Consider the following 15,898-nt stretch of genomic DNA (forward strand, 5'->3'; position numbering starts at 1 on the left):
GGTGGTCGATGGGTTTATGGCGATGGCCAGGCGCGCACACCCTTAGGCCACCTCGATGGTCGTCTCTTCGCCTACCTCGCCGCGTCGTCGCACTTCTCCGTCTGCGCACCCTGCTCGCACCCTCACGGTGCCAGATGCGGACGGGTTCTATGAGATTCACTAGCGTCGTCGCTCACCGTTAAGGGAGTCACGGCCGGTCCCCATCGAGCTTCAACTATCTTGCTGCCAATCATGTCAAGCGGGATTGCGTCTTCCCAGCGCGGTGCTTCAATTGCCACTAGGAGGGCCATCGCTCGTTTGCCTGCCCCCTTCCGCCGGGCCGAGGCAAGCGGGCCTGCTCGCCGCCGCATGCGGGTCATAGTCGGAGGGTCGCTGCGCGTCGACCTGCCCAGCGACATCAGCGTGCAGGGTCTGTGGGCATGGCATCCGCACATTCGGTCTCGACTAGCCACTTCCCATCCATGCCTAGGTGTTGCGCCCCACCGACTCTGCCCCCACGGCCCCCGGTTGAGTCCCCGCCCCCTTGGGGGGCGCCCCTGGTAGCCGCCGCGAGGGAGCCTCCTGGTGACCGCCTGGGTCGCCTATGTCGCACTGAGTTCATCGTCATCCCACGATCTGTGGAGTTGCAGGCGGCTGAGGACTCACTCGGCCTTGCCCTCGGCGCTGCTATCGATGGCACTAGGCCCGCGGTGTCACCCGCCATGGTCACCCGCTACCTCCTCGAGCGGTTTGACATGACGACATATGACGCGGAGGTCAGTCGCCATGACCCGGAGGATTTCGTCGTTCGCTTCCGGCGTCGGGAGGACAGGGACCGTGTCCTTGCCACCCCGGTGATGGGTGCCCCACTTCCTCTAGTCTGGCGGCCATGGAGGCGTACCTCGATGGCCAGTGCGGGCTCCTTCCAATTCACTGTGATGGTCAGCATGACTCGTGTCCCCCTCCATGTGCGGAGCGCCTCCACCGTGCAGACGATCCTCGACCCTTCTTGCACGGATGTCGAGATTGTCTGTCCGGTGTGAAAGCTCTAGTTTGGTGTTGGTGAATTAATGAAACCCTAAGTGCTAACCTAGTTTATCAAGTGATCATGAGATAGGTAGCACATTCCAAGTGGTGAAGCAAATGAAGATCATGACATGAAGATGGCGATGCCATGGTGATGATCAAGTGCTTAGAATTGAAAAGAAGAAAGAGAAAAACAAAAGGCTCAAGGCAAAGGTATAAATGGTAGGAGCTATTTTGTTTTGGTGATTAAGACACTTAGAGAGTGTGATCACATTTAGGTTTGATAGCCGTACTATTAAGAGGGGTGAAACTCGTATCGGAATGCGGTTATCAAAGTGCCACTAGATGCTCTAACTCATTGCATATGCATTTAGGATCTAGTGGAGTGCTAACACCCTTGAAAATGTTTGTGAAAATATGCTAACACATGTGCACAAAGGTGATACACTTGGTGGTTGGCACATTTGAGCAAGGGTTAGGAACTTCAACGGTGGAGTGTCCGTTCATAGAGTGCGGACAGTCCGATGGTGCCACCGGCGCCCTAGACAGAAAAGACAGAGGTCACTGTAAGTGACCAGACGCTGGCCTCGGTGGACCGGCGCGTCCGGTCAGTAGAGGCTGCAAAGACGCTGGCGTCGGTCTCTGACTGAACGCTGGGTCACTTAGTGACCGGACGCTGGAGGGGTGTGTCCAGTCCTGCTGATGTGGCAGCGCACAGAAGAGTCACCGTGTGACCGGACGCTGGGTGAGTCCGATCGAACATGACCGGACGTGTCCGGTCGTTAAAAGTCCTCTCTGGATGCTTACTAGAAACGACCAGACGCTGGGGTTCAGCATTCGGTCACTTTGAGCTGTTGCGTCCAGTCGTCACTTGACCATTGAGATCGGGCGATCAACATTTGAAGAGAGGGGACATGTGGCACGCATCGCGTGATCGGACGCTGAGGTCCAGCGTCTGGTCGATCTGACCGGAGCGTCCGGTCACCCCGTGTTGTGCCCAGTGAAGGGGTACAACGGCTCTATTTCATGGGGGGCTTCTATTTAAGCCTTATGGCCGACTCAAGCTCACTCTCTTGGCCATTTACATTGACATAGCAACATTGTGAGCTTAGCCAAAGCCCTCCCACTGATCTCCATCATTGATTCATCATCTTTGTGAGATTGGGAGAGAATCCAAGTGCATTGCTTGAGTGTTTGCATCTAGAAGCACTTCGTGTTCGTGTTTCGCTGCGGGATTCGCTTGTTACTCTTGGTGGTTGCCGCCACCTAGACGGCTTGGAGCAGTGAGGATCGTCGAGCGGAGGTTGGTGATTGTCTCCGGCTCCGATCATGGTGATTGTGAGGGGTTCTTGATCTTTCCCTAGTGGAGAGCCAAAAGATACTCTAGTGGATTGCTCGTGGCTTGTGTGATCCTTATCTTGTGTTGGTTGTGTGGCACCCTATTGAGGGTTTGGCGTGTGATGCCAATTAGCGTGTGAACCTCCAAGTGAGTGAATCGCCACAACGAGGAGTAGCTTGCCGGCAAGCAAGTGAATCTCGGTAAAAAATCATTATGTTTATCCTTTGATTCCGAGGTGATTGGTCTTCATTGATATTGATTCTTATGATTGATTGGTTCACTCCTCGACACGGCGGTATAACTATGTTGCTTACTCTATTTACATTACCGCAAACTAGTTGTCAAGCTCTTTAGTGTAGCTAGTTGTGAGAGCTTGTTAGTTTGGTTAGTGTGGCTCTTTAGTTAGCCTTTGAGAGCACACTAATTTAGTGTAGTGACATAGCTATTGTATGGATAGAAACTATATCAACTAGAATTGTGGTAGGTGGCTTGCATTTTTTGTAGGCTAGCGCAACACTTGCTTCGTCTCATAATTGTCTAATCGGTTTGCTAAGTGTTGTTATATAAATTTTTATTAGGCTATTCACCCCCTCTGGCCATTAAGACCTTTCACGGTGGATGTGCCAGCCGATGATGACCGTGAGTTCTTCGTCTCGGCTTGGTGCCTGCACCCTCAGTTTATCCCGGACGAGAAAATTATCTTTGTCCCAGAGCCGCGCGTCCACAACCCTGTCGAGGGCGCACTGGAGGAGCTCCCGGGCTTGCGATATCTGGTGCGCATCCGAGTGATTGCGTTCCAAGACTGGAACCCCCCGCCGTCACCACCGGACTTGGAGGGGCCAGAGCCTGATGATGACGATGACAGCGGCTCTCCCGACAACAACATCAATCGTTACCACCCAGGCCTGGACGACCGGTCATGGAGGTCCCCTACTAGCAACGGCGATAGCCCCACCGATGATGATGGTGGCTCGGGGGACAGCAATTGCAACCATTTACACCCGGAGATGGACTGTTGTCGTGGCGCCGGTTCACCATCGGTTCACGAAGCTGTGCCGCGGCCAGGCTCCGACGTCGGTGGCCCTGTCCTAGCGCCGGCCGTTGGGCCCACTCGTAAGTCGCTCATGTCGCTGATTGTGGGCTCCGTCCCCTGTCCGTTGCCGGGGAGCGGACTCGTGGGTGCTGGGCCCAAGGACTGCACACGTGGTCCGAGTTCGGTGGCCGTGTTGCGAGATTTTGGACGTCCTGTCGGGCTCCAACCCTGCACCTGCTCGCACGCCTGTACACGACGAAAGTCACCTAACACCCTTTTTAGACAGATGGGTCCCTCAGGGGGTGTTGGACTCCACGCCCCGTGTTGGCTCTCTGGTGCCCACCCCGCCGCGCGAGGACCCCATTGAGCTGGAGGCGGAATTTGGGGCACGAACCCCACACTGGGCTCAGTGTCGGGTATCTGATCTACGTTCCCCCGATCTCGGCCTGTTTTGTCTTTCTTGGCTGAGCTGCCCATGTTCGGTGAAGGCCATCATGGACGCAAGCCCAAGTATGAGGGGGGATCGGGCGCTCTTGAGGCCCATCTACGAGTTGGACCCGACACTATTTGGCGATGCGGCTGCTTCTGACTATGGTGGGCCTGACGGATGGGACGTTATGGCACTCGAGTTTGCCGGGCCTGGCAATGCGCACGGTCCCAACTAACCGGTGATGCTTGTTTGGCATGGCTTCAACTCTGGATGGAGCTGCTCCACTCCAGAACTCTAGATGGAGCCAGTTTTAGATGGAGTCGGAGCTCTAGGTAGAGCCAGCTCTAGGTGGAGTCGGAGCTGCAAAAGAGGTGCTCCAAAACTCCACCTCCATTTGCACTACAGCTCCATGGAGTTGGCAGCTCTATAGAGTTTTGGAGTTAGGGTGTTTGGCTGGAAAATTGGCTGGAGTTGCTGGAGTTCAGCTCCAGAGCCATGCCAAACACCCCCTAAATCTACCGTTCGACGACGTGCTGTGCTCTGGGGGGGACGCCAGCTAGGCGTGACCCCCCCGGGCTCTATCGTTGGCGCACACGGCACGTCACAACCGGTTGCTAGTCAGCCGTGGGCAGGGAAAAATTTATCGGCCGAAATCTCCTGATATTTCCGATATATCCTTTTTATCCGTAGGTGCCGATAAGAAAATATCTATCTTTTTCGTACAAATTTTGTTTAAATTTACTTAAATTCAAATTAAATTTTATTTGAATTTGATCCGATATTTCCGATATATTTTGTTTATCCTCTTTGTCCGTGACCCCCAATAAATTTTAATTTCCGAAAATAAAAACCTTGGCCGTGGGAGGAGCCCGCCGCGACCCTGCCTGACTTCATCAGCTCCCTCCGACTGCCGCTGCTGGAGCCTCTTGCGAACTCCACCCCAGTCGGCCGCATCTCCCACCAACGGCCCAGCCCCACGGTCCCACGGTGGAGCGTCCGCCTTGCGTCCCTCACACTGCCGGGACCCGAAGCCGAAGGTCTAGGCGAAGCGGGTGTTGTTGAGAAAATGGAGGTCTGCGACAGACCCGCCATCGCCTGAGGCGCTAGATAACTCATACTCCAAGAGGTTTCGCCAAGTCTTTAGAGAACCACTAACTGCCTCCAAGTGGTCGGCCATGTGGGAGCTATACCCGAGGCATCATCGGCGACGGTCCGCAGCGTCGGCCTCTGTGGTCTAGACCCGGGGTCTCCCTAGTCATGCCATTGTTCTTTATGAGTGGAGAACAATTTCTTATTTGGAACGCCCATGGACTCAATAGCCGGGCTCGTCGCACTGCTGTTAGAGATGTCATTGTATTGGAGCGTGTCTCCGTGGTCAGTCTCCAGGAACTAAGGTGGTTGTATTCTCTGTAAACATGATCAATGAACTGCTAGGTCCGGATTTTGACTACTCCTGTTTGCCTTCGGTGGGGGTCTCCGGGGTTGTTCTGGTCGGATGGCGCAAGGACAAATGGCATACCTCGTAGGTTGCTTTTGGCGTATTCTGTGTCACGTTGCACCTCACTACGGTGGATCAGAATGGCGATGATGGTTGCTGGCTCACAGTTGTGTACGGGCCGATAGATCACGCCCTCAAGGACGGATTCCTTTCAGAGCTCGAGGGTCTGGCCACAACCTGCACTGGGCCTTGTCTTATCTGCGGTGATTTCAACCTAATCTACCAGGCGCAAGACAAGAACAATGCTAGATTGAACTGTCGTCTCATGCAGCGCTTTCGGCGGACAATTGATGCGTTACAGCTCGCCGAGCTACACCTATACGACCGCCTCTACACATGGAGTAATGAACGGACTAGGCCAACGTTGGAGCACATTGACCGGGTATTCGCCACGGTGCCATGGCTAGAGTCACCCATTCCACCACTTGCTCTGTCGCTCCACCGATTGCTCCGACCACGCGCCGCTGCTGCTTGCATGGACGAAGCCAGCGGTGGGGCTAGGGGGGCTTCAGCCCCCCCTACCCATCCTGAGCATGTGGAGTTCCCCTAAGTCATCCCTTAAAATTTTATACATACATGTATTAAGTAGGAGGGGCTAAGGTTAAGAGAAGATAAAAAAACATTTATTCTTTTGTTCAGCCCCTCCTAAATTTTTTTCTGGCTTCATCACTGGCTGCTTGTGTTGTGCACGGAGCCATGGGCGTTGCCCTGGTTCCACTTTGAGGCCTTCTGGCCATCTATCTAAGGCTTTGTCGAGGTGGTCACGGGCGCCTGGACCTACCCGCATGGGCTTGACGCCTACAGGACCATCGACTACAAGCTGCGCAACGTGGCCAAAGCTTTGAAAGCATGGAGCGCACAGAGGATCGGGAGTGTATGGTTTTAGTTGGCTACAGCTTGGGTTATCATTTTTGAACTCGACGTCGCACAGGAGACCAGATAGCTCTCGCCGAAGGAGCTCGACCTGTGCTGTGATCTCAAGGCAGCCACGCTGGCCCTATCATCGTTGTCTAGGACCATCACGCGACAGCGGTCGCGGCACCGCTACCTGAAGGATGGGGACGCGAACACCAAATTCTTCCATCTCCAAGCCTACCATCGAAAGTGGAAGAACTATATATTCCCACGTTGGTGCATGAGGGCCACACCTTCACCTCTGAGGAGGCTAAGTCTGAGGCGGTGTTCGACTATTACAATGTCCTTCTGGGTACGTGTTTTTGTCGCAGTCATCGGATCGACCTGGAATGCCTCAACCTGCCAAGACTCAACTTACAGGTGCTGGCTGAACCATTCTCGGAGGCCGAGGTCACCAGGATCATCCTAGAGTCCCTGCTGGACCGTGCACCTGGCCTGGATGGGTTCACCAGCAAATTCTATCGGGCTGCACTATTGGAAACTGGCACTTCGGCACTCGACAAAGCCTGAAATACACTTGGCAAAGGCTTTGCCGAGTGCCGCACTCGACAAAAAATTAATCGACAAAGAAGTTTTTGCTGAGTGTTCTTTGTCGGGCACTCGGCAAAGCCTTTGCCGAGTGTCGGAAAAGCACTCGGCAAAATGAAAATGCGAAAAAAAACCCAAAAATAATAGCAAAAAAAATTTTCGGGGGAGGCCGCCACTGGCCAGCGTCCGTCCATCTCCATCAAAGTCGCTGCATTTTTTGCGCAAAATTCGCGGGTAACGCGGCCGACGGGATTCGAACTCATGACCTCTCCCTCGTGTGTCTGCTGCTCTACCACTGCACTACACTATGACTTATGTCTAGATTCCGTTATCTATCCTCATATATTGTACTAAATCGAGAGTAAATTGCTTGTTTGAGGCCCTAAACGAATTCAAATCAAAAAGTGGTCAACTATAAAGTTTCATAACTTTTCGAGATCTATAATTTTCATTTATGAAGTTTTTCCATCCGAGGTCGTTTGAAAAATTCGAATTTCAAATTTTAGAGATTCAAACGTAGTTTTGCATGATAAGATGATTTCAAATCAAAAAGTTGTCAACTACATAGTTTCATAACTTTTGGAGATCTACAATTTTCATTTAGGGAGTTTTTCTATCCAAGGTCTTTTGAAAAATTCAAATTTTAAAATTTTCAAATTCAAACGTCGTTTTTGCATGACAAGATGATTTCAAATCAAAATGTTGCCAACTACAAAATTTCATAACTTCTCAAGATCTACAAAGTTTATTTTGGTCATTTGTTTATCCGACATAGTGGTAGTAACATTGTTAACAAATCTTATATATCTCTCTTCTACTTTCATGAAACTAATATGAGAGATATGAGAGAGATGTAGATTTTATGAACAACGTTATTGTCGCTTTGTTAAATGAAGAAATGACCAAAATAAACTTTGTAGATCTTGAGAAGTTATACAACTTTGTAGTTGAAAAGTTTTTTATTTGAATTCATTTAGGGCCTAAAAAATTGCTTTGAAAAAATGATTTGCCGAGGGCAAAAAAATGCACACGGCAAAATGCCTCTTTGTCGAGTGCCAAAACAAAGGCACTCGACAAAGACGCATTTTGCCGAGTGCCAAAAAATGGTAGTCGGCAAAATACATCTTTGCCGAGTGCCAGAAAAAAGGCACTCGGCAAAGACGCATTTTGCCAAGTGCCGAAAAATGGCACTCGGCAAAATACATCTTTGCCGAGTGCCGAAAAAAACACTCGGCAAAGCCATCTTTGTCGAGTGCTTTTTTTGCCGAGTGTATTTTATTTGGCACTCGGCAAAGACCGTCTTTGCCGAGTGCCCAATAAAATACACTCGGCAAAGCTTCCGGCACTCGGCAAAGTGCCGGTTTCTAGTAGTGCTGCATGGGCTGTCATCAAGGATGATATTTGCAATGCCTTTAACTGCCTTTGGCAGCAGGACTAGAGGAGCTTCTACCTCCTCAATGATGCGTCTATGGTTCTACTAAGGAAGAACGACGCGCCGAACGGATTGAGGGACTACCGGCCCATTAGCCTAATCCATAGCTTCGGCAAGCTGGTGTCCAAGGGCCTGGCGCTGCGCCTAGCTCCATTTATGGGCTTGCTGGTCTGGCCGAACCAGACGGCGTTCATCAAGGGGAGGTGGATCCACGACAACTTCCACTCTGTGCAACTCTACTGTCGCTGGTTGCATGTTAAGCACCACTCCTGCATCTTGCTAAAAGTTGATATTGCCAAGGCATTTGACTCGGTGGCCAGGCCTTTCCTCTTGGAGGTCTTGGAGCATATGGGTTTCCCATAGCCTTGACGGGACTGGACGACAATGATTCTATCATCGGCAAGCACGAAGGTGCTCGTCAACGGCCACCTCGGCTAGAGGATCTGTCATGCACGGGGCTTGCGTCAGGGCGACCCACTTTGCCTGTGTTTACACCAAAATTTGAAAGAAGAATTGCAGGGACTCGAAAGCTTACAAGATCATGTCATCAAGGAATCGATTGCATGAAGGTCGGTATCAGCTGATTCAAATGCAACACTAGAATCGACTTTCTTCAGATAGTGCTAGCAGATAACGACAAGAGCTATGATCGGCGCCGGAAAAAACATGTTGGACTTGTAAGGAAAATGGACCCTTGGCCCATTTACTTTGGATTTTGGTGTTTGATGACCAACACAACTAAATTGGACTAATGAATTTGCAAGTGTTTGTTTTGTAGTTCAATAGGGTGCAAGACGTGACTTGGACGAAGGTGACGTGATGATCCGATGATCAACACCTCAAGCAAGACCTTAGGAGCACAAGAGAAGACCCAAGAGATCAAGCAAAGTCCAAGCATGAAAATTGGAACCAAGCCGTACGCAAGATCGCGAAGAAATGAGCTCACTGTGGTGACCGGACGCTGTGACCGGACGCTGGGCAAGTGGCTCGGCAGACAGGCGTCTGGACGCTGGCGGCAACCGACCGGACGTAGGGAAGTAGCGTCTGATCGAGTACAGAAAGGTTCCAGAGCGACAAATCTGCGACCGGACGCGTCCGGTGGCAGGCGACCGGACGCTGGCCAGCGTCCGATCAGTGTATTACCGGCTCAATGGTCGGGATGACCGGACGCGTCCGGCCAGGACGATTCAGCGTCCGGTCAGTAGCAGTTTCGCGAGAATTCGACCCCAACGGCTACTTTCTCAGTGGGGCTTATAAATACAACCCCCAACCGGCCATTTGATATGTGTGGAGCTGAAGAAACATACCAAGGGTGTTGATACACTATTTTAGTGATCTCCACATGCAAAGTGCTTAGTGTTTTATTAGGTGATTAGCATAAGTGCTTTGCGAAGTGCTTAGGTTGATTAGACCACCGCTTATGTGCTTACTCTAGGTGTATGCCTAGTGTTTAGTGAGGTTTGCATACCTCTTGCCACCCCGTGCTTGCGAGCACAAGTGTTGTACATCAGAGGGGATTGAAGTCTTGCGAGATCACACCAACCGCGTTTGTGGTGTGGCCGTCACCGTGTACCGGAGGAAACAAGACCCGCGGCGTTTCGGCTGGAAGCTTGATAGTGAAGACGGCGGGGAGCATCCGGGCGAGGCTTGCCGGAAGGCACATCGGAAACCTACTTGCGCGTGGGGAAGGCCCGAGGCTATCCACGGAGTCACCCGATCGGGAGCTTGGCCCTTGCGAGGGATTCCTTGTGAGGGGCTCCAACGAGGACTAGGGGGAAGCTTGTGTTTTGGAGCTAAACTAGAGCCTTACTGAATTACTGTCCAGGTCGATATCTTCCCTAGTCTAAGTAACATGTTTGTTTGATTTCCCTAGGCCCGACATGGTCCAGGAGGTGTTCCTCTAGATGGCAGAGGACCACCTTTTCCTGGCCGCTGCTATAACTGTGGAATGGATGGCCACTGGGTTCGTGATTGCAAAGCTGGTGAATGGAGGGATAGGTGCTTTCGGTGTGGAGAACTGGGCCATATAGAAAGGAACTGCAAGAACAGTCCTAAGGATCTGAAGTATTTCCTGGAATTCCCTAGCTACCTTGCATGTTCCCTTCTCTTTAAGTATCTACACGTTTTGACTGTAAGGTTCACCAATACAGGCGCGGGAGGAGCTACTCGAGGTCTCCATCTCATCACCATGGAAAGGGCCGAGGGAGAAGCTACTCGAGGTCTCTATCTCCTCACCAGGGAAGGGGCCGAGGAGAAGCTACTCGAGGTCTCCATCTCAGTATCGTGGGAGGGGCAGAAGCTGGAGTAACAGGTATTGCATTAAACCTTGGTTGGTTATCGTGCGGTTATATGCTGCAATTGTGTATTGCATAGTTGCTTCTTGTTGTTATGGATGCAATTGAAGTGTGGAATATAATGCTACTGTGAGGCCTGCCAAGAGGGAAATTGCAGTTGTTGTGTTCCAAAGAAATATACATCGATTTGACCGATCTTCTCAATTTTCTAATTGGTATCTGATGATTAAGTAATGCTGAAGTTAACTGATTGTAGCATTATACTTGTTGCCTGTTAAACACAGCTGCATTATATGTAAACAAAAGTTTCCAAATAAAAACCTATCCTGCAAGGAAAAAAGGGCTGCTGAATTACTCTATACAGCGCAAAGTATAGGATTTTGACTAAATATTCCTAACTTTATTTTTTCCCCACTAACAGTCGGTCGCTTTCCCCAAGAAGGAACAACTTTAAGGCTGATGGTGAAGAATTGTCACCAAGAACCTCTGGTTACAGCCGCAGCCCCAGGAGGAGCTCCCCACCAAGGGAGCGAGCTTAATGCAGTGGTTCATATCATGGTGATAGGCCCATGAGAGGTGAAGCTCGGGGGAAGTGCCAGTGACCTGGAAATTTAAGACTCTGGGGTTGTGAATTCTCAAACATTTCTTCTGAACCTTTTTGGTGACTATGTGCTGAGGCATGAACTTGATACCGGAAGAATGTTGAACGGTGTGTGTACCTTCCTGTGAAGCTGGGGTTGTGAATTCTCAGTGAAGCTCTCCTGAATGTTGGTTATATGCCGAGACAATGAGACCTGATGTCTGAAGAGTTTAGCGGATTGGTGTTTGTGTGTAGAACCTTGCCAGCACTTGATTAGGTTTCTGTAACCTTTGATGATGGTGCCTGCACTAAACTAATTTCAATGCAGTCGATGACATGCACTCAACTAATTCCTCTGTTCATTCGTATGCATTTCTTGACTAGCAATTACCGCAGCATCTGTGCGTCAACTTTAGCTGAATATGTAAACTGCAGCTTCGAGCCATCCAGAGTTGCGAGGCTCATAGCCATTGGCGAATGATAGTGTGTTGTATAAGCATATTGCCGAACTATCTTAGCGAATGAAGTCTGGCTGGTGTGTCGTGACAGAACTGGTACAACCATATTGAGCAAAAGAGAGAGTTACATGAGCAAAAAAAATTGGACCAGCACACTGAGATTGCAATAAAATACTCATCCTTCAAGAACACAAGTAGTTACAAGAGGCAAGCAAAATTTCAATGCAATTCATAACTTGGTGTTGTATATGTGAGAAGGGATACAGTGTAGTCAAGCAAGATGCATCTCTCTAGTTTTTGTAACTCAACATTTTTCAGTGTCTCGAACACTTCTATCCAGTTCACCTTCCTTCTGTATTTTTCAGTGCCTCTGGAACACTTCTATCCAGTTCACCTTCCTTCTGCATTGATTAGCTGCGAGAAGGCGTTACTTGTCGACATGTCGGAGTACTCGATCGGCATACGGCTTTGATCTGTAGTGCTGATATCCAGGGAGCTTACTCTGTTTGCATTTGAAGGGAGTTCAGAGATCTGATTCATACTGTCGATGTTGGACATGTCTGGGCCTGCCTCCTGCAGCTGCAGCACAAACTCCAGGTTCCACAGCACATCCCCCATGGTAGGACGCTCGACACCATACTCTGCAAGGCATTTCTCCACCGTCTCTCCAAACTTCCTCAGTGCTTCAGGCCTGACTGCCCCAGCGATGCGCTGGTCAACAATCTGATCAAGCTCTCCCCTCTTTTGCCACTTGATAGCCCACTCCGCAAGGTTAATCATGTCCCTTGGAAGAGTAGGGTCAATAACCGGCCTTGCACAAATCACCTCGAGCAGCACCACACCAAAAGAGTACACATCTGATTTGTCAGTCAGCTGCTGTCTCCGGAAGTACTCAGGATCAAGGTATCCGAAGCTCCCTTTCACTGCTGTGCTGACATGTGTCTGATCAAATTCAGGCCCAACCTTTGACAGGCCAAAATCAGAAACCTTGGCCAAGAGATTTTCATCGAGGAGGATGTTTGCTGACTTGACGTCACGGTGTATGATTGACTTGGCAAAACCGGTGTGAAGGTAGTGGAGCCCTCTTGCTGCTCCAATGCAGATTTCCAGTCTTTTCTTCCAGCTGAGAGGCGGCATATCACCGCCATACAGATGGCTCTTCAGAGTTCCTTTCTCCATGTATTCATACACCAAGATCATCTCATTATGTTCATCACAGTAACCAATGAGAGACACGAGATGACGGTGTCGCAGTCCTGACAGCAGTTCGATCTCCGTCCGGAACTCCCTCAGCCCTTGGTGAGACTTCTGGTTGCCCCGCTTTACTGCGAGTTTGCTTCCATCCTGCATCACTGCTTTGTAGACCTTCCCAAAGCCTCCAACTCCAATGACCATCTGCTCATCAAAGTGATTTGTCGCATCTTGCAGCACAACAAAAGGAATTCGGTAGCTCGTGTCACCCGAAGTTCCAGATGTAAGAGTCGCCCGGCTGGTTCGGCTGCCTGTGGTAAGGAAGCTAAGACCATTGAGGGGTGTCCAAGAACTTGAGGGCCGACTTGTTGGTGGTGGATGCGGCTTGTTTTTTCTCCTGAAGAAGATGCAGACAACAATAGCAATGCCGACAGCAGCCACAGCTCCGAGAACGGAACCCAATATGACACCGAGATGACTCTTTCCCCCTAGTGATGGTTGCACAACGGAAACAGACCCTGTACTGATGTTCATCTTCATGATCTCCAGGCCATTGAGGATACCATCCGGCACTGCTCTCTTTACGGCAGAAGGCCCAATGCTGACACTGAGCTTACCAGATGGATCACTTGATAGCAAGACAGCATCAATGTAAAATGGCGCAGCCAAGTTGCCGAATGCTTTATCAGAGAGATCTAGATCTTTCACCACCGACCAGCTATCCACATATACATCAAACAAGAGCTGATAGGGAGCCTTGCTCACAATGTCACAGAAATGGAACCGAACGAGATAGCTTGAACGGCCATCGACATCAAATTGCCATGTCATATTGGACATGGAGCCAGTACTATTCAACCGCCTCACAGTATTGTAGACACTGTCCGGCGCATCCTCCTCTGTTGCCAATCCGTTCTGGAAATTCAGCTTTCCTGGGAAATTGAGAAGTATAGTGGGAGTGGAATTTAAGAAGGAGCTCTGATCAGTAACCCATGTCCGCCAGAGCGTGTCATTCTCAGGAGTCACCTTCGGTCCCCCCACGTTGATCCTGTAGAATGTCTGCAAAGGCTGCGTTGACAGCCCGAGATACTGACCGACAGGGTCCAGATTTAGCGCTGAATCAGTTATGAGATCATCAGGAACAGAGATGACCTCGATGGCATTGACGAAGGCCGGCGTGTTGTTCCCAACAGGCACAAATGTCAGGACGAGCATGTCCCTGGTAATGTTCAGGGAATACTCCTTGAACACCGGCGAAGAACTACTGGGCGCAGTGAAATTGTCAAGGAGCACAACGTCCTGTGTGGACACCTTGAAGGTTGCCGTGGTGAGATCATAACTCTGGTATTTGAATGGGAAGAAGTGAAGGCGGACAAAATGCCGGCCATGGCTCTTGAGCTTGAAGGCATAGGACGATGCTGCGACGAATATCCTAGCAGTCTGATACAGCATGGCGCTGTCGAACCCCGAGACCGAATTCGGTGAGGTGGTCGCGGCAGTGCTCTGAGTGTTGGGGGTCGTCAGTATGGCCGGCCCGGAAGTGTCAGCCACGAAAACCCTCTGGTCGACAGTCGCATCGACCGTGGAGCCGCAGTTGATGAGGTAGTTGTCTGCCGGGGTGAAATCGGCATTGCAGGTGCCAGAAACCCAAATGGCCACAGAAAGGGCTAGCACAACCAGTTTGAGCCCAACAGTTGCGCTATCCATGGCGAGTTGTGATGCGGAGTTGCAGATTTGGGCTAGAAGGATGAAGGGGCCATGAGTTGCACGAAGATGCAGACAGGCAGGCTGGAAGGGCTATGTAAGAGGAAGCAGAGAGATGCTTAGTTTGTTTCAGAGACACAAGCAGAGTGCTGAAGCAATGAGTTGCAAGGACAGACGGGAATCGGAGGAGGAAAGGCAGGCGGAAGCTGAAATTTGGCTGGGGCTTGAGGTGGAGAATGGAAGGGAAGGGGCAACCTTGGTCACCAGGCGAGAACTTGGTGAAGGACAGGCAGTGAGAGGAGAGCTCCAAGTCCACCAACAAGAAGTCGTCAGGCGAGTACCTGGTGAAGAACACGCACTGAGAGGACAGCTTCTAGTCCACCACCAACAAGAAGTCGATCTGCGCAACAGTTGGGCACGAAATTGTCAGTTTCTTCTTGTCCAGCAGACCAGCACAGGGCCACACGGGGTTCAATTTCAATTCAAACAAAGAGGAACTGCAGCACAATCTGAGAATCGCAGTAACGAAGTGTGGATGGCAGAAATTCACCTCCGTGGAGCGCGCGGTCCGCAGGGAGAGGCGGCGCATCCTCTCCTCCCAGCTGGAACTGAAGAAGCAAAACCCTACGGTCGGCGGCGGCGGCGCCACGCAGAGCCGAAGCTTTACGGCAGCGAGCGAAATCCAAGCGCCCGGGAAATGGATCCGGCCGGACGACCCTGAGGCCCGCGGCGCTGTTGGTGGTAGGAGCGGACGAGCGGTAGCGGGGAGAAGCGAAAGGAAATGGAAAGCGGCGGCAGCCAGGCCTGTGCTGTGCTGTGGTGTGCAGGCTGGCTGGCGACTGTCGTGCGGCGGTTTCTTGAAGCCGGGAGCACGCAAGGCGAAGGCGACAGGTAGAGAAAGGACGCGGACGCCTCGCACCACGCGCCTGCGCTCGTGCCTGCCTCTTTTGTTTATGACGGTGGCGGTGGTGGTGGTTAGGCTAAGGACGGGCGAGAGGAGGACGAGGTCGCGCGGTGGAGGGACGGGAACGGGTCAGTCGTCCTCCCTCCGGCTGGCTGCCAGCGGCGCATGGGGGCGGTGGAGAGGGTGACGAGCGGCGGTTTTGCGGAGGTGGCGTGTCCTAAGCAGGGGAGAGAAGAAGGAAGGAAATGAATGCGGGGCGGGGCGGGGCAGGGGTCATTAATTAACCTGGCACGTGGGCCCACGCGGCAGAGGAGATGGGTCTGCGTAGCAGGGGAGAGAAGAAGGAAGGAAATGAATGGAAGAAAGTTGGTGGGGGTTATACTATCTCCGATAGAGCCGATCCAAACACGAGACATATTTCACCGTTTCGGTCACGCACAGCGAAAGAAAAATACACTTAAAATTGGCGAACTTCAACAACGAATGCAAAAAGAGAGGCCTCGAGCGCCGCCCGCCTCTCTCCCCGCCGAGCACCGCCCGCCTCCCTCCCTGCCTCACCGTCGTCGTCGGGCCTGCCTCGCCGCCGT

General features: G+C 51.4%; 1 protein-coding gene across 1 annotated transcript; it reads right to left on the reverse strand.

Annotated features, from left to right (window-relative positions):
- Nucleotides 1-11,673: 11,673 nt before the first annotated feature.
- LOC136512409 (receptor-like protein kinase HERK 1) lies at nt 11,674-15,528 on the reverse strand. The gene is made up of 2 exons (XM_066506374.1): nt 14,958-15,528; nt 11,674-14,807 (listed from the first exon to the last, which is right to left on the reverse strand). Exon 2 carries the CDS (start codon nt 14,408-14,410, stop codon nt 11,903-11,905), a length of 2,508 nt encoding a protein of 835 aa, XP_066362471.1. The 5' UTR covers nt 14,411-14,807; nt 14,958-15,528; the 3' UTR covers nt 11,674-11,902.
- Between the last annotated feature and the right edge of the window lie 370 nt (nt 15,529-15,898).

This window comes from Miscanthus floridulus, chromosome 16, assembly GCF_019320115.1.
Source record: "Miscanthus floridulus cultivar M001 chromosome 16, ASM1932011v1, whole genome shotgun sequence".
Classification (NCBI taxonomy): domain Eukaryota; kingdom Viridiplantae; phylum Streptophyta; class Magnoliopsida; order Poales; family Poaceae; genus Miscanthus; species Miscanthus floridulus.